The 27,994-nt window shown below is 39.8% G+C and overlaps 1 protein-coding gene across 6 annotated transcripts; it reads left to right on the top strand.

Moving 5' to 3' along the window:
• Positions 1–184: 184 nt before the first annotated feature.
• Positions 185–27,535, top strand: TXNDC11 (thioredoxin domain containing 11). Of its 6 annotated transcripts, none has more exons than XM_017808900.1 (12): positions 185–330; positions 4,634–4,850; positions 5,550–5,647; positions 7,564–7,693; positions 14,275–14,368; positions 15,521–15,633; positions 16,843–17,043; positions 19,313–20,096; positions 22,586–22,731; positions 23,439–23,548; positions 24,902–24,982; positions 26,316–27,535. In XM_017808900.1, exons 1-12 carry the CDS (start codon positions 185–187, stop codon positions 26,941–26,943), a joined length of 2,748 nt encoding a protein of 915 aa, XP_017664389.1. In that variant the 3' UTR covers positions 26,944–27,535. The 6 variants fall into 6 exon arrangements, with proteins under 6 accessions (XP_017664389.1, XP_017664394.1, XP_017664393.1 ...); XM_017808904.1 differs by lacking the exon at positions 185–330 and adding an exon at positions 525–601; XM_017808902.1 differs by lacking the exon at positions 185–330 and adding an exon at positions 2,876–3,113.
• Positions 27,536–27,994: the final 459 nt, after the last annotated feature.

Genomic DNA, 27,994 nt, shown 5'->3' with positions numbered 1-27,994 from the left:
CCGGCGGGCCCTGCGCGGGCTCGGGGCGCGGACGTGGCGGCGGCGGGTTGGCGGGCGGAGGGGCCGCCCCGCCCGGCCCGGCCCGGCCCGGCGCTCACGGGCGGGCGGTGGGAGACGTGTGCGAGCGGGAGCGGCGCGGGCCCCGCCGCCCTGCCCGGCCCTGCCCGCCCCCCCTGGCCGGGCCATGTCGGTGTGCGGCGGCTCCGGCCCCGCCGCGGCCCCGCGGCTGCGGCCCCGCGCGGCGCTGATGGCGCGGCGGCCCGAGGTGCTGTGCGGCGCGGCCATCGTGCTGGGCTGCGCCTTCCTCGTCGCCCTCAAAGTCACCTGCAGGTACCGCCGGGGAGCGGGCGGGGGGAGCGGAGGTTGGTGCTGCCCGGGGCCGGGGCAGGCCCCGCGGTGGCCCCACGGTGCCGGGTCGGGCACGGCCGTGCCCGGGGTGGGCGGCGGGTCCTGCTGCCGGCCCCCACCACACGCGGTCCCCATGGCAACCGCGGCCCGGCGCGTGTCGTGGCCGCCGTGTCCCCCCGGCGGGTCGGGCGGTGGGACGCGTGAGGGGAGGGAGCGGTGTGTGAAGGGACGTCTGCCCCGGCGGGGGGCGGAGGTACGCGGGACACGCGGTCTGGGGACGGTGTGAGTGTCTGAAGGGAGGGGTCAGAGGATGGACCGGGCTCTGCTCGGGGGTGCCCAGCAGTGGGACAAGAACTGGTCCAAATGGGCAGGAACTGATGCTCAGGAAGTTCCACCTGAACATGAGGAAGAACTTCTTCCCTGTGCAGTGACTGAGCACTGGAACAGATTGTCCAGAGAGGGTGTGGAGTCTCCTCAGTGGAGATATTCCAGGACGGTCTGGACACAATCCTGTGCCGTGTGCTTGGGATGACCCTGCAGGAGCAGGGAGGTGGGACCAGATGATCCACTGTGGTCCCTTCCAGCCTGACCCTTTCTGTGATTCTGTGGCAGGTGTGCTGCTGAGATAAAGCTTCTTTTGCTCATCTCCAGAGGTAGCTGGAACCTCGCTCTGCCACAGAGGGGCTGAGGGGGCTCGGGGCTGAGCTCTGCCCTCAGCACTCTCAGCATCGGCCTGGGGGAACGGGTCTCTTCTGGCTCATGTGTTGGTGTTGTCACCCCCCCTTTGTCCGCACGTGCTTCAGGCAGAAAGATTTTGTGGTTTCTCCCCAGTTTGGTGGTGCTTCTCTTGGGAGCTGGAACTTCCTTGTTTGCAGAAGCGTCTGTGGTTCCTGTTTGCCCCGAGCTGGGTACGTGGAAGCAGGCGATGTGTGCGCTGGAGGGGCTGGGCATGGGCTGCTCCGTTTGGGAGCCTGAAGTAGGATCTGAACCTTCCGGATGGGTTTTAGGTCAAGGTGACTGTTCTGTGATTCAGGTCACACTGTATTAATTTAAGAACATGTACTGCACTTGGGGTTTCATTTTGAGAGTGGGAAAAGGCTGCATATTCTATATGTGTGTCCTTATTCTGCAGGATCTGCAGGTAATGCTTCTGAAAAATCCTAAGGCCTTCTTTTCTCAGCTGTGCACAGAGGGTGTATTATTTGAACCAGAGTGAATTTTAAGTCTATCAGTGAGTGTCTCTGAGTAGGTGTGCCTCTGCTCCAGGAGTCTGTATCTCACAGTGACCAGATAATATAGATAAAAAATTGTAAAGCTTTTACTATATTTCAGAATGTATGGTGGAGAATTTCTGAACATAATCACCTCCCCGATTAACTATCCATTACTAAAAAAAATTATGCTTTTTTTACATTTACAATTATTTTTCTATTTTCTTCTTGCTCTCCTTAAAACCTGCATGTTCCTTTCATTTTACTGCTCTCTCTGTTTGAAAGCTCAGAGATGGAATGTGCTTCTTGACACTTGTACTATGAACAGGATGTTTGATTAAAGGGGTTTGGCTTTTCAGTTTGTAGTTAAAGAGACAAACTGATATCAGAAAAGTATTCCCTGTTTGGTTGCTATCAGAAATACAGAAAATTCAATTGTAAAAATTCCACATACAGTTTGGAGGATGGTTAGTTGCATTTGTTAACTCTGAATACAGGACATAGTTTCTTACCACATCTCAGTGCGATTTACAAGCAAGACCCAGCACCACAGCAGAGTTACAATCACTAACTATTCTTACAATATATAACTTCGGCGGCCAGTGGATAAAAAGTATGGAAAGGGAAAATTCCTTTACTATAAGGCAATCCATTTGTGGGGTTTGAGGTATTGCAGGTTTGTAGTGACTCAAGGAATAGCCAAATGAGACCTGACCTAGCATGGATTACTATGGGAAGCCTGTGGTTTAGAACCTGAGTTATTTCTGCCAAAATGCAAATATCTTTCAGACAGCTGCAGTCCAAGGACCTTGCAGTCAAAGGCTGGTCCTGCAGGCACTTGCATGGGCTTCCCTTTATTACCAGTGTTCTGCTGGAAAGAGTTTAAGTTTCTGTAGGCTCTGAGCAGCAGGTAAATAACACAATCAGTGCTTTAATAAACAGTTTGTGGTCATTGTGTTTGTGTAATCATTTCTTATGTAATCAGTTTATATGTATATAATTTTTAGGGGTTCTCTTAGTAAAGCTGGGTATTATGTCAAGGTATTCCATTATGCATTTGGTATTGCAGAGGGAGACAGTGCTGACCAGGTCACCTTAAGCAGCTAGTAGCTATTGATTTATTATGTTTTGTTTTTTTAATAAGTACTGGACTATTTTCATATTTGAAGGTAATTGTTTATTTCCTGACTCACTCATGTCATGCGACTTCTGCTGATGTGTTTTATTTACACTTTCTTGCAATTTGGAGGCAGTTCAGTATCTCATTTTTAAGGCTTATGCTGTAACTCTTGAACTCTTTCAGTTTAATTCTGTTGAGGAAGCAGAGGTTTTAAACACACTGAGGTTGTCCATTTTCATTAAACAAGTTCAAGAGGAGAAATTTCATTTGATGTCTCTGAAGAAGCAAGTGTGAGACCAGCCCTTGCTGCCATGCTGTGCTTCCAGCAGCTGATCAGTGTGTGACCTGTGAGCCAGAGCTTATGTGGGAGCTGTGTCCTGTCCAGCTGGCAGGCAGAAAGCACGGAAGAAGCTGCCAGTTTGGACAGTCACAGGGTGCAGGAATGGGAGGGAAGCAGAGGTGTTGGTTGGGAGGTGATATAAGAACCTGAGGGTTGGGGAAGGAGATGCTGGGTTGTTGGTTGGGAGAGACGGGAAGAAACAAAGGTAGAAGTCCATAGAATAAACCAGATTTTTGATCATCTGTGTGAAAACATAATTTGTGAGTAGTGGAATTAATGAATTATAAACATTAGGAACCATTTTCAAAATTCTGGAAGCAAATGTTTTCCCTTACATATGAATTAAGAATTTCCATAACTTCTAGAAAATATACTAAGGGCAATTCTAAAATGTTGAGCTTTAAGTGTATGCTTGGTAGCCTGGAAATGAGAGAAGAGTGTGGCTTTTTGCTGTATTATAGAAACAAAGGTGCTTCTTAAAAACCAGAAAGATCTTTAAGTTTGTAAATGCAGCAGAGTTGTTAGGAGACTGCCTAATATTTGAGTTGGACAGTGTTTGGGACTCAATAATTCTATCACAATTACTAAAAGGTTAACCTGAGAAGGATCAAATATCAGGTAATAAGATTTTTTTATTAGCTTTTTATTGCAGCACAAAGTAAAGAAGTGCACAACCTTTCCTAAAACTTCCTGTCACATTACAAACCATGGCAAAATTGGGCATTACAGTGTGGTGATCCAGTTTTCAATCTGTCTTGCTCTGGTGTAAATATAGCTAGTGGAAAATTTTAAAATTAAGGGAATATAAAAAGGAAGTATGATCATTCACTTGCATTTGAGGCAGTCTATACCATAGCAACTTCTGAACACCTTGGAAATGCTGAATTCCAGGTTATTTGATTGCTGGTTTGATAGCAAATTGTTTCCTGAATATTTGCTTTATGTTCTTGGTATTACTAGTCAAACTAATTTCTCTGAAGAAACTTAATCTGTCATAATCTCTTTAAATTTAGACTATTTGTTGATTTTGTCCTTACATTGCAGAGAAAATGTTCCCTGAACAGTTTGCAGTTCCTGCTCTAATCAGTAAAATAAACTTAACACATATTTACAATTTTTTCCCAGACAAAATATGAAAGAACAGAAGTGTAGAATACTTTAAAACAAAGCATAAGGCAGGTACTAGTCTCTGTTTATATAAACATCACATCACAAAACTTTATGACCAGCGTCTCTTTTCTTATCAGGGTGCTGTTACCTAAAGTACAAGTGTTAAAAGAGGATGAGGCCAGGGAAGAAATCCGAAGAAATCACTCTTCCTGGTAATTTTATACTCTGTGGCAGCCAGCTGTAAGAGTGTGAGCTAATGTGCCCAGAGACATAGTTCATGGCATCCCAACGTGGCTTTGTAAAGCTTGGGCAGGGTGATCTTTAGATTTATGGTGTTTCCTGAACCTGACTCACATAGTGTGAATTGGAGTCGTTTGCACCAATTTCCCAAGTTTTGTCGTCGCGTCGCGTGACTTTTGCTAAGGACAGAAATTCTGGCTTCGGGCACACTTTTAACTGCTGCTCTGCAGTCTCAGTAACCACTCTCTTAATCTTTTCCTGCAGCCGAGCAAAAGATGTGACAATGCCAGCGAAGCTCCCCGTGAGTTTTTTCTCCGCGAGGTCTCCGGTGGTGGATCTGTTCCGGGGCCAGCTGGACTATGCGGAGCAGCTCCGGCAGGACTCGGAGATCGTGCTCTATTTCTTCTATGCCCCGTGGTGTGGGCAGTCCATCGCAGCAAGAGAAGAGATCGAACGTGTGGCCAGCAGGTTGTCAGACCAGGTACCTCCAGAGAAGATACCAATCTTAAACATGACCTGATAGCTTTTTGAGTGTCCCAGCTGATGCTGATTTCTGGCTTCCCATGGGAACCAGTAGGACTTGAATGCCCACATATTTGAGTAACTCAGCCAGTGGTCTTAATTTTAATGTAGCATACAGAGTGTTAGAATAAATGGAGGCAAGCTGTGATTCCTGCTCAGTTATTTCTGCTCCTGAATGGGGAACTCTACAAGTTTCTTGTTGTAAAGTGTTCTCAGATTTATTCATCTGCCTTCAGACAGAAATTCCATGGAGTTTGTTTCCAGTTCCAGGATCCTTGGAGACACTGGTAATCATATAAGATTGTAAGCTTTCTAGCAGTTGTGTACCTGTGAACACTTCACAGGTACAGCTGTCTTAAACCTCCACTTGTTGAGATCTACTGCAGAAAAAGTAATTAATGGATTACGACTAAATCAGTACATTTGAAGGATTTAGATGAAGAACCATAAAAACTAGAAAGAATAGCGACCAAAAGGATTGCTGTTGCAAAATGATAAAAAAAGTCTTTGTGTGATAGAATTAAGAGCAACAGGTATGGAATGCTTAGTTGAAAAGGCCCTGAAAATAGCAGATGGAATAGATTGTAAAGAGTGCAGCTGGGATAAAAAAGTCACAGTAGTGTACTTTGTTAGCTGTGAATTTTTACCTGCTTTGCAGGTGCTGTTTGTGGCTATAAATTGCTGGTGGAACCAGGGGAAATGCAGGAAGCAGAAGCATTTCTTTTATTTTCCTGTGATACATTTATACCATCGGAGGTAAGATTTCTTATGTATGGTCTGGGGTTTTTATTGCTGTTTTGGGGAACAGAGATATCATATAAAATGCTGCAGTTTGAAAATGTTACATTTATGGCTATAGTAAACAGCTGTAGAGGAGGAGACTCTGGGTGAAGCTCATCCTGTGTGCTACTCAGGTGCCAGGTGGGGCTGTAAATGTCAGTTAAATGACATGCTGGGCAATTCTTCATCCTTAAGGAAATTTTGTTTTGCCTGTGCATCTTCTGGAAGTTCTGCCTCCAATAAAAAGTAAAGAATTCAGAGTTATATATTAATTTCAGTTGACTACTTGCTCTGTAGATGGATTATACTGACTGGTCCTAATTTATTACAGCAATAAAGAATGTACTTAAGGGTTGTTGAAGTGAGTGGAATTTAAGTGCATATTTAAATGGCACTGTGTACTGAAGACCTTCTTCTAAATTTGAACTCACTTTTTATGCTCCAGATGTTGAGATATCATTGTATATACAATTTTATATAATCTCATTTTTATTTTTTAGTATTTGTATGTATTATCCTTTTTTTTTTTTCTCTTTGTGTGGAGCAGAAGGTAAGGAAGCACACTTTCTAATGCTACATATGATAGTTTATCCCTTGCATTGTACTTTTGTACTGTAGTCTTGAACTGCAGCTCTCTTTCATCGCAGAGGCTGGTTCTGGTTTTTGGTGGGGGGATTTATGTATTAAGGAGGAACAGTCCTGGTCTTTGTTAGCTGAACTTGGAGTAGACACAGGTGACACTGGCATAATTCAAGCTGCAACACAAGAACCTTACAATCCCACTTGGATGTACATTGACTTAAACTTACTTGATCTTGAACTTACAACACAATAGATGGATGCACTTGGGTATTATCAGTAACATGAAGCAGAGTTGCAATAAGATGAGGTGTAATTCCATATTGATACTTCATAAAAACCCCTCGTGCCTGAGGTATTAAATGTTGAATGTGGTGTCCTGGGCATGTGACATGTTGAAGCACTGTGTGTTGCTGTGAAGGAAAGGTTTGTAATAAACCAGTGTAGGGTGTAGAATAATCTAGTGGGCTCTAGAAGAACTTCAAAGCACCTGAATAGAGGTACCTCAGTGTGAGTTTGATATTTTCCAATGTGTCTGTACAAACTATATTAAAAATGCATCACATTAAATTCTTCAGTGGAAATGGACTAATTCTTTGTGCTTTTTGTGTTTGATTTCATTTTGGACAGTGATGCTTTGTCCAACCTAATGATAATTAATCAGATGCAGGATTTCAAGGGGATAAGGGGAACCTCTAGAAATTGTATCTGCAAGACCCAGCCCACCTTCTGTTTTAGCACTACCTAATGTGGTGTGAGCTGTTTTATCAGATGGCTGGGGGAGCTCTAGATTTGCTTAGTTTGTTCATCAGCAGTGGGCCTGGATTTGTCCCTGCCTTACTGATTGCTTCCTGTAAAAGTCTGTGTAAAAATATTGCACCTTTCCAGGTTGATACTGCTTGAGATACTGAAAAATCAAGTGAAAATAGTGACGTTTTTTCAGATCTGTACTTTTAAGTCACATGTATGTAAGTCACATGTATTGGTCACGTGCACCAAGCACAAAGATACGCACGTGGTCATATCATTTATACCTGCATTTTACCAACTTTAACGGGACTCAGAAGTGTTCTCCATCCCTCTGTCCTTACCAACACACTGCCCCTTTCCCACAGAGAGTGGCTGGGATTCCTGTGCTGTGCTGTCCTCTGGTAACACAACTCCCCATCAGTCACCGAAGCCGCTGGTAAACACGGAGAGCAATTCCCTAGAGGCTGAGCATGCTGTCTGTGTAACTCCTATCTGCCACCCCCAGGAAGGACTCTCTATTGTTAATTTAAGTCTTAATGTTCTATTATTTTTTTTGGTACTAGTTTTGGACCAATTGAATACAAAGGCCCAATGAGTGCTGTTTATATTGAAAAGTTTGTCCGCCGGGTGATGACACCACTACTCTACATCTCGTCTCGATCAAAATTACTAGATTTCCTCTCAAATTATGAGGTACTTATCTCTCTTCTCTAGCTTTACCACTGTGGTTCAGAAAGAGTTTGACTTGTCTAAGGATTAAATTTGATCTGCTCCAAAGTACTAGTTTATTTTCAGGATCCTGAAATCAGTGCCCTGTAAATTTGTTAAAATCATAAAAATATTGAATGACAAATTCATAATGTTGGTTCCCTGTATAGTTACTCTTATGATTTAGTGATGCTCTTAATTTACAGTACTTTAGCATGTAGAGACAACAATCAAAGTTGTTACCTCACCAAAAAGTTACATATGAACAAGAAATGAGGAAGAAATCTTTTCACAAAAATCTTCAATCTAAGCTGGGACAGCATTTGAGAAATATACAATCATTACTTTAATCTTTAAAGGAAAGTTAAGCCTTTCTAGTAGGATAAATCTGTTAAGTAAAAACAAATGTGAAATTAGTTGAAATAAGAACTCTTAACCACATTGTATGGGGTAACTTCATGGTTTTAATCCACTGGGACATGGTGTTTTATTAATTTTCAGTCTGTTGTTTTCAGGGGTGCCAAGACTGGTAACAATACTAGTGGATTAATAACTTCCAATAAGACAACGTGTACTTAAACAGAACCATTTCCAGTCCCTTTATAACTGTTCATTTCTGTGGTGCACAGTGCAGAAATACCACAATCTTGCTGAACCCCGAGCTGATCAAATCCCTGCTGTAGTAGTGGGTACAACGTGTGAGGGACCCTCCAGTGTCCCAGAATGAAGCAGATCCTCTGGGAACTGGGGCGTGTCCTAATGACTGGTTCTGCTGCAGGATGGAGCAGGTCCTGTGTGTCAAGTGACAGCGGCCACGGCGTGAGGGGACACACACTGGTGGTCACCATGGGCAGGGGTTCTGCCAGGAACTGTTAATGGGCTTGGCTTTCCAGTGTTTTAGGCCTGGAATGTGAGTCAGGAGTAGTGAGTTGTGTGCCTGTCTCTGGTGCTGATACTTTCTGTGATCACAAGCACTTCTGTTGTCCTCTCACTGCTTCAGTTTTGCCATTCTAAAATGTTTTTCTAAAGCTCTAAAACATTCTTTTGCCTCTTACAGAGATTTGAAAACAGCCATGCTTGGTTTTTGTCTGTGTTACATGAATTATTTCTAGGTAGTCTGCAAAAGATAACTAATAAGCTTATTGTCATTAAGTTTGAGTTTGCTTTACAGTAAGAGGTGCAATTCCATTGGAAAAAGGTTAAGATAAAAGACAAACTTAGAGGGAACAGAAAATATTTTTTAAACACTGCTTAGCAGTCGAACAGTTATTTTTGTTTCTGTGTTCAAACTTCCCCTATTCCTATGCTTGAAATTCTGTGGCTGCAAATGCCAAATCTCTGTTTATGTTCAGCATTTGTTGGTTCTTTTTTTTTTCCCAAAATGGCCCAAGAGTAGAGTCTGATCTGTCATGTTACCCTGCACTTATTAAGGCTGAGGTTGTACCAGAGCATGGCACTTGGTGCTCAGTAGCTTGCCTCTGTAAAGTTAAGCAGGAAGGAGAGAAGGGGATACAAAAATAACAGATAAGGTAGAAGAAACAGAATTGTTTATGAAGGTGGATGGGAGGGAAACATAGTCAGACCCAAAAGGAAAAGATAGTTTTAAACCAGAAATAAACAGGTCATTTCATAGTTTTAAACAGAAATGTGAATGGTTTCTAATGATTTCCATGCAAATTGAAAAACTTTATACCATTTGTAGAAAATACAATCCAGGAGTGACTCCTGTGTTTAAGAAGTGAGGAAGTTTGGGGAATAAAGTAGACTGCAGGAAGTGCATGTATGGCACAAAGTAATTGCAATTTTGAGACCCTTGGCTAGTGTCTTCCTTTGATTTTTGATCTTCTTTATGTAAAAAATACTTTTAGCAGAAACAAAAGGAGAGAAGACTATCAAGGATTGCTCATTGGGCACCTTGACCACTGCCTGCTGGACCATGTTTTTGTGGTTTCTTTGTTGAAAAGCTGATTAACTTGAAGCTCAGAATTTCTGAAAGATTTATCATCGTCAGTATCTGATTTTCAGCCCTTTGTCCTGCCAGCGAATGGGTTCTGCAAACAAAAAGAAATGCTGGTGAACAGAGTCCAGCTAAATGTAAGGACAAGTGGCGTTTGTTCCTTGGTGTTTTGTCCCGTCCTCGACCCGATCACGACTATCGTGACATGCTGTGCTGCTCTCACAAGAGGGCGCTCAAACCCCGTGAAAACACTTCGGGTTGAAGACGCCGAAGTTCAAATCTGCGTTTTTTCATACTGTTTAAGGTTATTTTTTGTGGTTGTGGAATGATACTAGTGCAAAACTAGAACTGGATCAGAATTAGAATTTAATTTTTGAGAGCCAGGAAAAACCCCATTTGGAAAGCAGTTAAAATCTTGGAGTGTATAGGAAGATGTAAGAGGAGACAAGATCTGCACCTTCTGCCATAACTCAGGGTACCTCTGAGTACCTGTGGTCATTTTGTTTTCTCAGCTGCAGAGATGTAACAATTTCACTTTAATCCTAACTGGCCTGGCTGATTCCTCACTGACTAACCCAGCTGCTAGAAATGCCCTTGTCCTCCTGAGGCACAGGGCAGGAAACATGAAGCCACTGTACTTACACCAAAAGCTTCACTCATTTATGAAAATTAAATGTGCCCAGGGAGCTCATCATTTTCTGGCTTCAGGAGAGCTGGTCTCTCTGGGAGGGAGCTGGTGTGTGTCTAAACGTGATGTCAGCTCTCTGCTCTGCTCTATTGGTGTGGAAATGCTCCCTGAGCATTACCCAGCTGGGTAGGGTCTGACACAGAAGGGGATTCAGGTTGCTTTTGTGTGGGGTACTGAGGTGCCTGTGTTAAATGATGGTGTGAGAATTTGCTTTCAGTTCTGGATACCCAATATTTTTAATGTCCTTGGAAAATGAGCAGACGCTTACTGGTAAATTTAATTAATATCAATCAACAGTTTCTTTGCATTTCTACAGTGTAGATTTACTGGTATGTAATACTGGTTTTTCTGTTCCCCAGAGAAAACACATTCCTTTCCTCTTGCTGTTTTCTTTCCTGTGCTCACAGATAAAATGAGGCAGGAATTGCCTGCCTGCACAAGTCTGAGATTCTGAAAAAAATCATCTCCCTTACTTCAATGCAACACAGCCAAAACATTTTTTAAAAATTACAAATTGGGGTAGAAATAACTTGATTGAGTATTAAAAACATCTGATTGTAAAAGCTAATCAGTAGCTGTGTTTTTTTCCCGTTCTCTGTTCCCATTATTTCGCATTTATTGGCCTTTAAATTACAGTGCTCTTTCATCGCAGTCATTCAATACTGTCTTTCTGCAGCTCTTCCAGTCAGCTGTAGTTCCAGTGATTCCAAATAACCTTTGCAAATTTTGTTCCTCACCGTTCTCTCCCTTTTCTGAAGTCCTTTTAGGAATGTTGAACTACGTGAGTATCAGTACACATCCTTAACTCCATGAGTATCAGTACACAGCCTGGCTGACTGTCTTTGGCTGCTGAGAAAAATTAACTTCTACCTGTAGTTTTGTGTCTTTTCTACTGATCTAGAAAAGGACCTTCCATGTTATTCCTTATCACCTTACTTTCTTCCAAGGTGCTTGGTAATGTCTTGTAGGCTTTGTGGAAGTACAGCATGCTGCATGGAGTAGATCAGGCATCTTCATGCTTGCTCATCCCTTCAAAGAACTGAGGCATGGTTCTGGAATAAAACCGTGGTGGCTGTTCTCCAATAAAAATTACTCATCTGAAGATCTCTGTTAATTCTAAAAGTTTCCATGAACTTGCTGTTTTGTAATTGCTGGGATTCTTGTCAAGTCTGTTACTCGATTTAATTGCATCACACACCACTTTCCATTCCTGTGGTGTAGAGACCAAGCAAGAAATAGGCTCCACTACAATTAATGATTTTGTGTTTCCATATATGAGTTTCCTTAGGAGATGGTACTAATAACTCTTCACTATTGACATCCTCAGGTTTGCTCCAAAGCCTTTCCTACTCTGTTTGAGACAGGGGTTGAAAATTGTTTCATGGGAAGAAAAGATCCAGCAAGCTCTGTTCTAGCAACACCAACACTCCTAATGCTCCTTATAACCCCTGTGTCACATTCCAGTGTTTTATCCTTCTACTTGTATAGCAGGAAGTCTTATCCTCTTCCACTAATAATTTCTAACTGCCTGCATGCAGGGGGTTACCCAGAGCTCCACAGAGATGTTGCCTGGAAGCAGCTGACCATCAGTAACAGCTTGTATGTAAAAAACTCATAAACTGTTTGCAGGCAGCTGTTGCTGCAGCACTTACTGAGTGTTTTGGAGGGTCTTACATGAAGTGGGATTTGTTGCTGTCAAGCTGCTCGTGGCCTGCTTGCATCCAAACTAAGAACCTCTTATTTGCATGGAGATCTTTCCTGTGAGACTTGAATCTTGCTTGTGCAGAGCAAGAATTCTTGTTATTTGCCATCCCCTGGAAGTGCTCAGCTTTGTTAAATGAGCAGAGCAGTTGGTGTGAGCAACTGAATCTCTTCTTTCTTATAGATGGGAACATTTTCATGGTACTTGAGAAGAAATACAGCATTTTAGTCACTGTCCTGCTGGGTATAATTGCAGCCTGTAACGGGGCAAAAATTCTGACTCCTCTGGGATGGTCATTAAAAGACCATTAATTAACCAGATTACTGATTAGGTGTATAGCATTAGTTTATATTCTCCTACTACAATGTCTTTTTTAACTGAAGTCTTAAACTGCTGTTATTGTACAACAGAACTGGCAGTCAGAATCAGAATGTTACCTTTTTAAATATTTAACATAAATATTTCTACATCTGACTTTTGGCTTCTTGTCACATTTTACTGTCACTTTTGACTCTTCTTTCATTCACTGTTTAGTGCCATAAGTTTGCTTGGTATGGGATTAGTATTCAAAAGTGGTCCTAGGAAATGGGAAACTGCAGTTTTGATAATCTTGTCTGTCTTCTTATTTTGGTTCACTTGAATGCCTTGAAAGTTTTTTATAAGGCATTGTTTCTTTTACTGTCTTAATTTGGATCTAGGAGAAAAAGATAAACATTAATTACTAGCCCATTTGTTGTTTAAAAAAGAACACTGCTGTATTTTTTCACTACTACTTCATTTATATTTTTACTTCCTTCTTGGCAATTATTATTGCAGAAATTTCACTGACTGCTTGTATCTCATTTTTATTACTGATAATTTTCTTGGGGTACCTCATAAGGAATCTTTATGAACAAGGGTCTTGTGTTTAGCATTCATTCATGGAAGAGAATTCCTTCCTAAAAAGAGCAGGTCATTAGCTGAAATGGGCAATGTTGTTATTGGAGAACATCCTGAGATCACTAATTCATGGTGAATTAGGTCAGATTGTATGGCTGAGAGGAATATCTGAATTCATATTAACAATAAGAGGTAAAATGTATATTCATGTTTTAAAACGAAATTTAAATTTTTATATGTAAAATTCAACCAAAAAAAAAAAAAGCAGGCTCTGACATACCAAATGAAGATACTTATGTGAGAATATATTTGCCACACAAATGGGTAATTGGTGAGTCTGGAATCTCTTGTTCCACAGCAAACCCTGGGCTGCTCTTGCTTTGTGTATCAAATGCTTTCTGTGTGCACTGGTGGAACTGGGAAACAAATAACACAAAATAACCAAATTCCATCACTTACTCTGTCCTGAAAGTTTATTAAGCCAACTTAAGTGATGCATTAAAAACATAATTTAATAGTAACTTTTAATGGAATATATTTTGCAAAATTTAGAACTGAAACTTAACTGAAACCTTGGAACAAGAGAAGTCTAGACTATGCACCTCTCTGTTCCAAGACAGCTTCTCCCAGATTCTCTTCCTGAATTTCATATGAAGTCATTCACCTGGAAAAATCAATCAGCCTCTTTATTTAAGGATAAGTCTTTTAAATTGTCTCTTTGGCAATTTGAAGAACTTTGTGGATGTGCAGGTGGAATGTGGGGCTCTCCTTGTCTTTGTGCAGCTGGTCTGTCACTGATTCTTGCACTGAAAGGATTTACAGTGACTGATACCTTAAAGATGGGATGATCACTGGGCTTAGCAGTTCAGATATTCACACACAAAGTGTGAATTCATATGTAGTTGCTAATTATGTGCAACATAATTATTGCTTAAGCTGTTTATACTCTGAAAAATCACATTTGACATTCCAGTTCCAAAAGAAATCTTTATGATGCTTATGTTTCTTACCTTGGTGCTGGAACTGACTTACAAAATAGTTGAAAAGCAAATATGAATTGTTTTTGGTGAACTTTAATAGCTAACGTGGGCAATACACCATTAGAAACTCAGCATTCATAAACCCCTTTCTCATACATGACTTTTGAATGACAACTTTAGAACTGTTTTCTAGTCAGTCTTTAAATACTAAATTTTTCCTTGCAGCGTAAAGTGGCTGTTCTTCAGTAAACATTGTTGTCTTTTAAGAATTTGTTGTGGTTTACTGTAGGTGAATAATTGCTGTTCCCATATATTTATACTTGAAAATAACTTAAATAACTCTAATTCTTCTTATTTCAGCCTGGAGTTGTGGGGTATTTTGAGTTCAATGCTTCACCTCAACCGCCTGGTTATTTAACATTCTTCACATCAGCATTACATTCATTAAAGAAAGGTAAAAGCTTCGTTTTCATAATTTAAGGTATCTGTCAAATTAGTTATGTATAAGAGCTTTAGTAGTTTTTGGCAATATTTTGTAACTTGGGAAATTAATCCCTTCTGTGTGTTTTTGATGTTGATCTAATTATGAGACCATCTCATAGGATGTTTACATGAAAAGCTTATTATGTGATCAGCCGTCATGGAATGAAGTGTATGACAGGCTGCTGTCCAAAGATACACTAGGATAGAGATTCCTCAAAACCCCCCACACAACCCATACAGAGCCATAATGAGATTCCACTGCTTCATTTAAGTGGAATCCAAAAGTCTTTGGTCTTATGCAACGTGTGCAATGTCAGAGGCATTGGATGAATTTGACTTTGTCAGTACTTAGTAACTGAACTCAGCCAAGGGCTTTCCTAGATGGAGTCAGAGAGCTGGCACAAGGCAGCATGATGGGAAGGGCTTTCTCCCCCTTAATAATCTAAAATACAAAACCTCCTGGGTTTAAACATGCAAACTTTGTATATGATTAATACCTGTTTTTCCATCCTTCTGAATGGAACTATTTTAAAATTAAGATTAGCATATTTCATGGATATTCCTGTCAGCAAACGAAGGAAATTGATACCATTATTATATTTTACTGTGCCACTGGCTTGATATAGAGCCTGTTCTGTTTTGTTCTGTGATTTCACTTATATGTTGGGACAGTTCTTTGCCACATAAAGATGAGAGGCAATCTGTCTTTGTGTGTACACATATATAAATATAGACTATGTATTTATAATATGTATTTAAATAATATGACTTTGCTATATAAATATGCATCACTTAAACAGTCAGTGTTCATACATATGTATCATCTTGGCTTTTGAGATGCCATAAAACATAGCAAGGTGCATCTGTGATACCAGATGCTATATTTAATAAGCAAATGAAGAAATTGGACCATTCAGGTTGACATTCTCTGTCCCCTCCGTGCAGAAAAGGAACACGTTTGTTCTTGTCACCAACTTCTGCCTCAGTCACCAGCATTGGCAGCTGCTGTTCCCGGGTCCCTGTGCCTTTTCCCAGCAGTGCTCTGTGTTTTGGTCTGAAGGTGGTGCTCTGAGGCTTTCAGTGTGTGTAACTGTGTTTAAAGTCTGTCCCTCTGCCCTTGCAGATTACCTTGGGACGATTCGCTTTGGAGTGATCACGGACAGACGTGTGGCACAGGAGCTCTCCCTGGAGCATTCGGGCAGCGTGTATCTGCACAGGCACGCCAACACGTCCCTTGTGAGTGTTGCACTTCTCTTCTGGTGACCCTGGGACAGCACGTGGAGGTTGAACCTCTGTCATACCAGACCATGAATAAATGTTTCACAGAGCTTTAGGACACGGGATGTTTAAGAAGTATAATTTTGTACAGTAATACACATGTTCATTCTACCCCTCAGCAGCTGTTTTAAACAGTAGCTGAGACCCCAGCTGATCAAAACCTAAAACCCCAAGCACTTCAGAAATCACTATACAAAGACCTTTTCCCAAAGCTTCTACATCTTTCAGGGGATCAGAATTAGAAGGCTGCTTGAGTGAGGATATGGACAAAGAGATTTTGTGGAAGGATGGTAGGAATAGTGAAAACTTGGATTTTGTTTTAAAGGTGTGACATGACACTGATTAGAAGAATCACACAAATTAAATTAACTGAATTTATAATAACTCTTACTCAGTGTGCCTTATTTTTTTTGGGGAAGCTAAGGCTGAAAATACTAACTTTCAGGTTTGCTGTTTGGCATAGAGACCTTCCCTACCCACACTGCTACCGTGAGGGGAAATGCTGTGAGGATGGTATTGTGATGTGTATTTTATTTAATTGAGACTAGGAAAGATAGGGATTTTTCAGATGAAATAACAAAGTACATAAAAGACTATTGTCTGTGCAAATTATTTAAGGTAAACTTGCCTGAATTTATTAAAATTGATCCTAGAAGCTGTGAGCACTTTTTATTATGCATTTCAGTAACTCAGTAGTTTTATGATGCATTCAGTAATAAGAAATACCAGTTTTAAATGCAGTCTTGATGTTTGGGTCTTAGAAGGCTAATTTAAAGTGAGTTAATATGGTGAGTTAGTAGTGGGAAAAAATATTCTAATATTCTGTAAATCAAGGTATGTGATGATACCAACTTAGGGCTCTTTCAATTACAAAGAAAATTTGTACTATTGAGAAAAAGTCAAGATTATAAATATATAATAAAAGAAAGAGGAGCTTCCCTGGTAGAATCCTTTTTGCTTGTGTGTGTTACTATAACCTGATGAGCATTTTGGAGGCTTTTCCAGAGGGAAGGAGTTTATGAAATGCTGAAGTTTGTTGACTGGTGTCTAATATCACATTTAGAAAGAGAGTTTTAGTCATTCCAGTAACAAAGCAGGCCGTACTGGAGAACTGCATTCATTACTAAACCAAGTGAGGACAAAGAACTATTCTTTTCCCCCTTCAAGATCTATCCAAAAGACATCATGAACTACACTGCTGAGAACATCTGCAAGTGGGCCCTGGAAAACCGAGAGATGCTCATACGCTGGCTGAGACCACACGGTGGGAAAAGCCTTCTTCTGAACAATGAGCTGAAGAAAGGACCAGCACTTCTCATATTTATACCTTACAATCCCTTAGCAGAAATTCATCCTCTTTTAGATGAAGTAAGTGAAATAATTTATTTTTTTTTTACTTCAGAAATAGTAGAACTTGAGAGCTGTAGTCAGTGGTCTGAGGTTAATTTTAATTCATTTTATTTCGCTGTTCAAACTATCCAGTTTTGTTTAAAAACACTCCCTCAAACCATATTATCACAACTCCCTTACAGTGGTTTGCATCCCACACAATGTACCTTTGTCTCATTCAACAGTTGTTTAGAGCAAGCATCTTGATCTTCCCTGACCACCTCCTCGTGGTGGGTGCTGTGGGAGAGATGCAGATCTTTGCCAGCTGGAACAGAAGCCCTCTGTGTTTTGTCCTCCCCATTCTGTTTCTACTCTCCTACTGTCTTTCCAGAGGTGCTTGTGCAAGGAAGAACAGAGCTTTTGTAAAACCAGACAGTGTTATTTAAAATGATTTAAAATATAGCCCAATCAAAAAGCTACTCAGAACCACTCTGATTTTTATACCCCATGCATTCTTTAATCACCTTCCAGTTTTCTCTTCCTCTGCCATTATTTCCTTTCTGAACTGCCCAGGACAGGAGTTTGTGTAGCTGTGCAGAAACGAGGCAGGGAAACTAACTTGGCTGAAAAGCAGTTTTTTGTCCCTGGGCTATTTTTCAGCTGGAATCCATCATCCCATTTAGTATAACACAAAGCTGCACATCCCAGTGGTGATCCCACAGCACTGAGGACAGCGGGGAACAACAGACAAGCATCTGTGGGAGACAAGAAGCAGGGCTAAGTTTTGGTGATAGTGCTGACTTACATCCATGACATCTGTGTCCTGGAAAGTGTAGGCCTTCCACATCAGTATTGCAGTGTCTGTAGCAATAAGGACAAAAGGAAAATAACTTAGGATACAATATTTAGCCAAAGTAGAAATAGACACAATGAAAGCTAAACTTGACTGCTACAAGGTAGGGTTGGGGCAATCTTTGCCTGGAAAAGAACTGCCATTACTCTTGTAGTAACCTGTCTTATTTTTGGCAGACTTAAATCAGTGATGCTTGTCACAGGTTAAACATTCTGGTAACAGGTACCATTTATTTTAGATCAAATCAGTGCAAGCTAAGATGGTCCATTTCAAATTTCATTCTGCTAAATTACAGTGTTTATCAAAATGTGAAATGAAATACAAAATATTTCAGTTGCTCTTGCATAGCTTCACTTTGATGGAGATATTATGCAGTTTGTTTACCATGGCAGGAGCTGTTTACTGCAGCCAGCCTGTGGGTTTCCTCAGGCAATGAACCCGCTTGACTGTAAGGCAGTTGCAGGGAACAAAGCTCCCAAGTTTTATGTTGAAAGTTCTCGGAGCAAAATTTGTTTTCTGATCATGGCTCACTGAAATGAGCTCAATACTGATGGTCCTGTGGCACAACACCCGTCCTAGATGAGGCACTTCAACATCTCTTTGATAATCACAGTGACTTCTGTCGAAGTGTTCCTCTGAAAGCAGTGTGTGTGTGTGTTCTGGGTTTTGTTTAATGTGATAATGAGGATGAAAGGAAACTTCCTCTTTTGTTTTTCTTTCTTGTGTGTTCTGTTCTTTGTCTCCTGGAAAGGGAATTCCTTCTGTGGTCCATACACATGCCTTTTTCTCTGCTTGTTTACCCTTGGTTGTGAAAAGCAGAATAGTGATGGAGCACAGAAATGTTGGCACTGAGAGACAGGAGTTTTTTTCCTTTTTTCTTTCTTCTCCCAGTAAGTCACATTACTATATGCAAAATACACTTGCAGTATTGCAACTGTATTTGCCCATGGTTGAGAGAATATTAACATTGCTTCAGCACTCTTAATGATTGTTACAAAATCTGTTACAAAATCTCTATTCCCTTTTCATATGGGAGCACTTTTATTTATTTCCTCCTCATATTGGAAAATAAGGGAAATTCAGGAGCTTGGACTCGTTAATGCTTCATGTTAGTGGGATTTAACCATAAAATGTAGTGTTATTGCACTGCAATAAATGTGATGCAAAGAGGACCTTGAGATCAATGTGGTGGACTGAATATTTTAAAGTGACTTTTTGTTTGTCTGTATATTTAATGTTTATATGCTAAAATATCGGAAAATTTAATTTCGTTATCAAGTCAGAGCCCCCTATAATATTGTAAGAAAAAAGAAGATGAGTCAGCTTCATCTCTCTGAAATTCCATCTGTAACTGCATATATGTTGTTAAACCTGCAAGAGAGAGCTGCATTTGAGTGAACTATGTACCATTAATCCTGATTTTTTTCTTTCTTTCTTTTGTTCCCCCCCCCATAGATTACCAAAGTGGCCTTGGAATACCACAAGTGTAATAAAAGCCAGGCAGCTGAGCCAGATCTTCAGCACTTAGGAGACACTGATTCACCAGCTTTTGATTCCTCTGTGACAGATGCACACGTGAAACTCTCCGAACCCTTGTCCATCTCCACGTACCCCTGCTGTAACACGGTGGTGCTGCCACAGTGGCATTCCATCTCCAGAACTCACAATGTCTGTGAGCTCTGCGTCAACCAGACTCTTGGTGTCAAACCAAATAAAGTCCACGTGCCACACTGTAACTTTTTAGAGATAGAAGCAGCTTTGGACTCGTTCTACCTCCAGGAACATACCTTTTTTCAAGTTATATCAAATACCATAGAGTGCAGCAATTTCTTAAGTTTCTATAGTCCCTTTAGCTATTACACTGCATGTTGCAGGACAGTAAACAGGCATTTTTTAAGTTTCATTAGTTCTGAGAAGACCATCTTTCAGACCCCCAAAGTAGCATTTTCTTCCCATGGGAAGAAAGATAACACCCAATTTTCTATTCCTCACATTGAGGATAGGAATTGTTTTATTCCTGACCTTAATATTAGTAGTATGAACATTACTGGTCTGAGCTGCAGGACCAACAAAACCTTGAATCTCTATCTACTGGATTCAAATCTTTTTTGGATATATGCAGAGAGATTAGGAGCATCAAGATCTACTCACCTTAAGGAATTTGCTGCCATTGTTGACATGAAAGAAGAAGTGCACTATGTCCTGGATCAAAATCAGTCACTTGTTGGACCTACCCTGGGTATGGTAACCACTATCCAAATGCTTGAATTTAGAAAATTATGTTTCCAAGTATGCCCAGTATTTCCAGATATCTTAAAAAGTGAGACTGTAGTCAGAATTGTAAATTGTAATTTATTCTGTTCTGTTCAGTAGTTAACCAAGCAGTTATGAATTATTCTGTTGGCTAGAACAGAATCATGTTCTGGGTGGCATAAAAACTAAGTTCCCTATAACAAAAGTAACTTGCTTTAAAAGAAGTGAACCTCAAAAGGTGTGTTTCTTGACTGTCTGATGCGTTGAAGGAACTGGTAAAATCTAAATTAATCTGCTTGTGGAAAAAAAAATTATTATGCATCTAACATATTTGATATTACAGAAGATATTTGTGTATTAGTGGTGGTGTTGATGTTTACTCAGCTGTTCTGTGTACTAAAATATCCCAGAATTTTGTGAGATACTTCCCACTTACCAGCAGAGACTTCCCCATCCTCTTGACCTTTGGAACCAACTTAAATTACTGTAAATTGATTTTGAAAATTATGTCTGTTTTCAAGGTTGAGCTCTGAGGTGGTTGTGGCCAAATCTATCAATGCTCTTTTTTCCTGTCTGAGTTGGAGAAGGAAACAAAGAACAAACAAAATAAAACAAACAAAATCATGAAAAATAGCAGAGAAAAAAAAAAGGGAAAAAACCCAACCCAAGGATTGCAGTCCTGATATACTTACAAATTACTGAATCAAACAAAACATGCCTAACCACATGCATTTGCCTGTCATTCCCATTGCATTTGCTGCTGTGCAAAACTGAGTCTGCCTCTGGAAAATACTGGTTTTTTTAATGTTATCTGTGTAAGTAAACGTGGAAGGAAATTCAGGTGAGCATACTATTAAAATAAATTGTTCCAGAAGGTATGTCAGTGTAATTGTTACAGCACTAATTACATTCCCTTTTTGCCATAAATCTCAGTACAAAAGGATGCACAGCATAGAACAAGTGGCCATGGTCTTATTAAGGATCACATCCCACCCTGTGTCTTGTCTCCATCCCAACTCCCCAGGAAAACACTCTGGAAAAACAAACAAAAACCTCAGTGGCCATAAACGGATGCTTAGGAAATATTAAGATCAGAATGAGGAGATAGAAATTTCCTTCCCCTTTCTGCTCCCAGTACTTTCTGTCCCCAGCGTTTCTCGGGTCACAGGATTTCCTGAGCGTGACGGGGGTTTCTCTGCTGGAAGGCTCAGAGTATTTCTGTGCCGTCATTGGAACTCCCAGAAGACTTTTGCTTCTGCGTATTTTGTCAAGGATTCGGTTGTGATTTATGCTTGGGTTGTGTGGCTTTTTAAAATTTTGTTTTACTTCCTTAAGCCTCTTAACTTTTAAAATTTTATAATAACAAAACGGATCAGTGTTTAATCCCTTTAACAGATCTCAGTCTTTACAGGTGGTTTGTAAAAATCCAGGAATATGTCTCGATTTCCCCCTTCCTTTCAGTTGCTACTTAACCATGCACAGATAGTCCATATCTAGAAAGAAAAAATCTTGTTTTGGCCTAGTGTAAGAATTTAATGAAATGCTGAATAGTAAATATAAAATTAAATGTCCTGCTGTTTGCATTTCAGAGATAAACTTGATGATCTGGTATTTTGTATGTCTGTACAAAAGTGCAGGTTTTACTTTGGTCTAGTTTTTGTACTGGAAATACAAGCACAAGCTGTTTCTATTTGATCCAGGAATTATTTTTATTGTTTTTCGTATTATACCTTTTGTCTTGAACTTTTGTTCATATTGAATACTCCTTTTTTTTAATGCATGGAATAATATTTCTCCATCCAAATTGAGTAGAAGGATATCTTGCAGCAATTTAGAAAACATGGTGTAGGCTCAGTGTAGTGTAGTTGAAGGTAGTTGAGGACTTTGTAGCTTATTTTAATTTTTTACCAGTGACCAGCTACTTGTTAAATATCATAAAATTAAGGAGAAGGTTGAACAAAGAGGAAGGTGGTCACTGGTAGACAAAAGGGGCTGGTCAGATTGGCATGGGAATAGCAGGGTACTTAAAGGTCAAAAGAAAAGGACAATTGCAGAGAAAGGAATAAAAATGGAAGAATAAATGCAAATAATTGTGGACCTAAGCAGAGCCTTCAAGATAATGTAGAAAGTAAAAAATGGAGAGAGGATACTATGATACTATAGCAGGTTAGATAGAAGCATAGAGAATAATTATTATAGTACATCGAATAGGGATGGAAGCAAGATTAGAGACTAGTGTGGCAAATGAAAAGGCTGTAACAAAGAAAACAAAAAAAACCCCAGTGCAACTTTATCTTGTTTTCACATCAGTTGTGGTTACTCAAGAGTTGATACCAAACCGCCAGAAATTATTGACATGAAACCAGGTTTAAATTTGTATTTTCTCTGTAAGTTCTTCTGAATTAAAGAGTAAAAACTGCCAAAATCACCACTGTGAAACTGAAATAACTTTGTTGTGTATCCATTTCATTGCAGAAAACTTCATTAAAAATTTCAGTGTTCTCTACAGTCCCTTGAAAAGGCATCTTGTTGATGACCCTTCAGCCCATTTTCCAGAACAGCGTGTGATCACAGAAGTGACTACTCACACCTTCCATGAGACTGTGTTCTCGAGTGGAAAGGTACAACCTCCTTCCTCAAAGCTTTCTTGCATATCATTGCACAGATTTTAAGGAGGGGATCTCAGTCTTACTTAATATCAATGTGCTTTTCTTCCTTGTAACATGAAATATGGTGTTTGTAAGAATTCAGAAGCTTTCCAATTGCATGCCATGACACTGCTTTACCTAAGATGCCATCCTGAACAGGAGTTAAATTACTTTGATTTTTTTAATATATTAAGGTTTAATATCCATTGTTGTTCAAGTGTGCAGTGAATGTCTGCATCTCCAGCTGGTTTCCAGCAGCCCTAACTCCTGCTTTGATAGTTAGAGGCAAAAAGCAGAAGTATAGACATCATCTTTTTTTTTCTTTTTTTTCCCACATGAAGTAGACAGTCACTGTTAGATACATGAGAATTTAAGATTGCAAAAGAATCTTGGCAAGTGTAGTAAAGTTTGGTGCATTTTCACTTAAAGGGAATGATCCTAAACTAAATAATCTTCTCTATTTTGTCATTATGGAAAGAGAATTCCCCAAGGATTTTTGTGTGTTAACTCAGTAGTCAGAGGACATAAGTAAATAGCTTGTAATAAAGTTTATTAATATTAAGATATAGTTTACTTTCACATGTTAAGGGTTCTGAGTTATAGATGTTGTGAAAACCAGTCCTCCTTTCTGCAGATTAACTCCAACAGATAATCAAACTCTTCTCCATTTCATTTTGCAGAATGTCTTGCTGCTCTATTATGCACAGTGGTGTGGATTCTGTGCTTCTCTTAATCACATCTTCATTCAACTTGCTCGGCTTTTGCCTCCAGATAATTTCACTGTGGCAAGGTAAAAAATTCTAATTTCATCTCTCCAGAATAAAGTAAGATCATTGAGGTCATCAGCCTAGAAAATAATTACTTTTTTTTCTCTCTACAATCTTGCAGTAGTAGATGTGAATGTCATCTGCCTCATTTCTCTTTGAACACAGTATTTTGTTTTCCTTTGTATAAATTTGGTGGTTTTCCATCTCACTGCAGTAGTTATCTAGTTTAATTAAAACTAATTTTTAAACAGTGCAATTAATCTTGAAGCTTCCTAATTTCAAAAAGTGAATCAGTAACTTTTCCCCCTGTATGATAACTTGTAGCAAATATTAATATGCTGTACTGCTCCGTGTGAGAAATTATTTGAGAGGCAAAATGCATCTTGTTGTGGGTTTTTCCTGGTGGGCAGCCGAGCATCACTGCTGCCTGTGCACTTCCCTCCCCATTCCCAGTGGGATGGGGAAGAGGGAGGAAGAAGAAAAGCAAGAAAACTTGGAGGTCATGTTTAACCCAAACATTCTTGCTCATGTATTTGATAAGATCAGTATTTACAACATCTGCTCTGCTTGCATCTTTGTTTTATTCTGATGGAACTTACTCCAGGAGGCAGCAGGAGATGTACAGAAAAAACAAGTCAATTAAAAATCTGGGGTCTCATCACCTGTTTATAGTTGCAGCTTTATTCCCACAGATGTGATGCTATTCTCAAGCCTACACCCCTTCTCCTTCCCAACTTTGAAGTTCCCTCATTTGCTCCATTGTTTTCACTGCAGTATTACTGATGTGATCATCTGCTTTTTGTAATTAATAAGAATTTTATTTGTGATCAAAGAAACTCTGAAATGCAGAGAGAAATGTAACAAGCAGTTGAACAAGTGTTTAATTCACAAAATCTTGTATTCCTTTCTACACAGAGCTTTAGAAAAAAAATGTGCCATTAAGAATGTGCTTGTCCTTTGAAGAAGCAAAAGTAATTTACTCCCCAAACTACTTGAGGAAACAATATTAATGGAGTTGTACTTGAGGAACAGATTAATGAATAGAAATAACTTCAGTCTCCTGTTGAAACTGTTAGGGAAGTCTGTCTCAGGGAAGGAAGGTGTGTACACAGTGAGGGTGTGCACATAGTGAGCAACTGCAGTTTAACTGCTGGGTGAGAGCTGTTTTTTCTAGGGGGAAAAAAAACCCACAGATATTTGTCAAATTGAGATTCATCATCTTGAATATTAGTAGCTAATTCTGCTGACTCATGCACACATTTAACTTTCACAGATACTTACACTTCCTTCTTCCCAGTCTCTAAAATGGTGTTTTATAAGAAGATACAGATTGTTCATCTGCCTGTTCTCTTCACCAGTGTGTCTTTTCTTAACAGAATTGATGTAACTCGAAACGACCTTCCCTGGGAATTTATGACAGACCGTCTCCCAACCATTTTATTTTTTCCTCATCAGAGGTAATGTAATTCTTTTCCCTGTGGATTTTTAAATTTCATTGTACTAAGTTACAGTAATTAGCTGGTTACATGTCTTAATAAAGAAAAAAGCCGAACAGTAATCCATTTCCATATATTGCATTCTTACTTCATGCATGTTCTAATTCTAAAAAACCCCACCAACAAAACAACAAAATAACCCAGCCAACAGTCACAGATTTCCATCCTTCTCCCTCAAGAACCTTAGCAAATGGTAATTCAGACTACTGGTGCTGTGTAGTTACCACAAAATTTTTAAACCCATGCCTTAAGTTTTGCAATTCTAAATTCACGGTTTAGTTCAGCACAGAAATAGTTTCATTTATATCAGTTCTGAGTCACCTCAAATTCAAACTGATCATTTCCCTATTTCCTTTCATAGGTACTCATTTTGTCTTGGTCTCTTTTAAAAAGCAGTTCCAGACTGTCTCTGGAGTGACAGACCGAATAGTGTAGTAAAATTGGTTTTTTAATGTTCCAATTGGTTTTGTAGAGGTCCCTTACCTCTAGTCATTGTTTTCATTCCTGCTTTTCCTCTCCAGTGTATTTTATATTTTACTGCATGTAGGTAATGAATAAAATTAAGTTCTGATAGTGTTTGTAGTATCCATAGCACTCCCAGAATAGTCATGTATTCCTTTTGGATATAAAGGCACCCCATATTAAGGTTTTCTGTGCAGCAGCTTATCCATTTGCCTTATGAGACAATTTTTGCAAATTAACACTTCTCAATTTCTTTCCACCGCATGCTGTTAATATTTGGTTTTGCTATTTGTTTTAAATAGCCTCTTAGCTTCTTTCATACAGACTGTGGTTTGGATCAGTAAGAAAGGAAGATGATGTAGTAAAATATCAGCACGGTGTAATGAGTCAGTTTTGATTTAGTGTAGACTATTTCTTGCCTAAATGATGTCATGATTCATTAAACTTGGATGGGAGCTGATTGTCAGCTGAGAAGCTGCTGATGGTAATTAAAAGAGTAACTTGGTGGATCACCAGAAGTCTGCAGGGGAGGGAAAGTCATGGTGCTTAATCTTTGAGAAGCAGCTTAATTTTGATGAACAGGAGCCTCACGTGTTTAAAAGCAAACTGCTCCTTGCAATGCCTTTCAGATGCTGGAACACACTAAGCTCCTGTTTCCAGGATAACATCTATAGGGTCAGAGTAGTCATTTCCCAGCAGGTAGCTCTGTAGATCTGTACTTCAATTCTAACAATACATGTAAAATTAGGAACACTTAAATGTTATGCTTAGATAAAATTATCATTGCTTACCTATCTGAATGTTTTACTATAACTTGTTAATGTCTTTCTAGGAAGGAGCAAAGTGTGAAGTTCCCTGAAGACTTTTCAGTTAACCTTCCCAATCTCCTTAAATTTATTTTACATCACTCAAGTCTTTCTGCATCAGAGCCCTGTACCAAAGAGTGCCAACATAAAGAGTCAGTTCTGCAGCAAGGACACATCTCACACTTGGAGAGAGAAATTCAGAAGCTGAGATCAGAAATCAGTGCCCTCCACCAGGCCCATGACCAGCTGGAAGCACAGCTTTCTGAAGCTCGGAGGGAGGAACAGAGACTGCAGCAGCAAAAACACACACTGGAAAAGCAGCACAAGACTCTGCAGCTCCACAGTGAGCAGTTACAGGCCACATATGACCAGAAGAATCAAGAATTGTTAGAAATGGCTGAAAAGCTTCAAGAATTAGCTGATGCATCAGAAAACCTCCTTAAAGAGAATGCTTTACTGAGAATTCTGGTAGCATCGAGGGAAGGAAAGCTACAGAGCAGAGATGAACTTAAAGAATCCCTTCAGTCTGAGCAAACACTTTCTGAAGATAACGATATATCACCTTCAGCAGCTACTGCCATGTTAGAGGAAAAAAGGACTGATAATACTGATACCATAGAGACAGAGCACAGTAGTGGAAACAGGACAGAATGATTGCTTACATAAAGTCAAATGTTTGGGTAGGTATTTATGCAAATTTTATTGACAGTCATTGTAAATAAAGACTTCTTCCCCCACATGATCTAGGAAAAAAACAATCAAATGGAATATTTTTGTATACTTGAACAACTTATTAGATACCCCAATCTTGAGAGAAGAGGAGAATGAAAAACACTTTCTGCACTTTACTATTGCACTAACTTGCAAACACCTATCCATTTAATTTAAAGATGCTGATTTTTAGGGGCAGCAGTGTGAAGCACCTCTGACTAAGGACCAGTTATTTTTCACTGGCTTTCTCTTACAGCTGCTAGAAAAGAAATTAGACCTTTGATTTATACTTTTCCATAATTTCTGAAGTTTGCCCTTGACACTGCATTCTCTTTGCTGAATTAAAATAGAGATACTTCATCTGTGTAATCAGTAAACTTGAATGGACAAAGTCATCCTGCTACAGCTGTTCTGTTCTAGAACTTCAGCACTTTGTATCACTTTTGTATCCCAGTATTCTGACTGTCCTGAAACCCACAAGAGCCATGTGTGAACTGTTCTCTGCTGAAAACTAAAGAAAGTCTTACTGAATTAATCCTTTTCTCTTTGATTTACAAGAGGTCTGGAATACAGCAATTGAAGTGTACAGATCTGGCTACACATGCAAGTCTCAGGAGAGCAGGATCTTAAAAAGCATGTGTCAGGTTAAGAACATCTATCAGCTGTACCCCATATGTTGTACTCAAGAGGCAACAGCAGGAGCTTTTTGCTACTGACAGCATTCATTTTGCTTCAAATTACAGCCTTCAATTAAAAAAGAAAAAAAAAAGGGCAAATGTAGCACTAAAAATGCAATTCAACATCTTAGAGTAGAAGGGAGGACATATAAAGTTCTCAAGCAAGCTTGCTAGACCTTAGCTACTCCATGTGTAGAGGTATAAGAAGCAAGTTGAATGCTTCCTCTAGAGCTGAATTAAGGCTAGACAATTAAGTGTTTAAAAATACCAGTATGCAAAGGAGGCCATGTATAAAGTAATAGAAAACAGGCCAGTGG

The sequence above is a fragment of the Lepidothrix coronata genome, unplaced genomic scaffold (assembly GCF_001604755.1).
Source record: "Lepidothrix coronata isolate B3197 unplaced genomic scaffold, Lepidothrix_coronata-1.0 Scaffold24, whole genome shotgun sequence".
Taxonomy (NCBI): domain Eukaryota; kingdom Metazoa; phylum Chordata; class Aves; order Passeriformes; family Pipridae; genus Lepidothrix; species Lepidothrix coronata.
The sequence above is the reverse complement of the archived record's forward strand: the minus strand, read 5'-3'. Positions and strand labels throughout refer to the sequence as shown.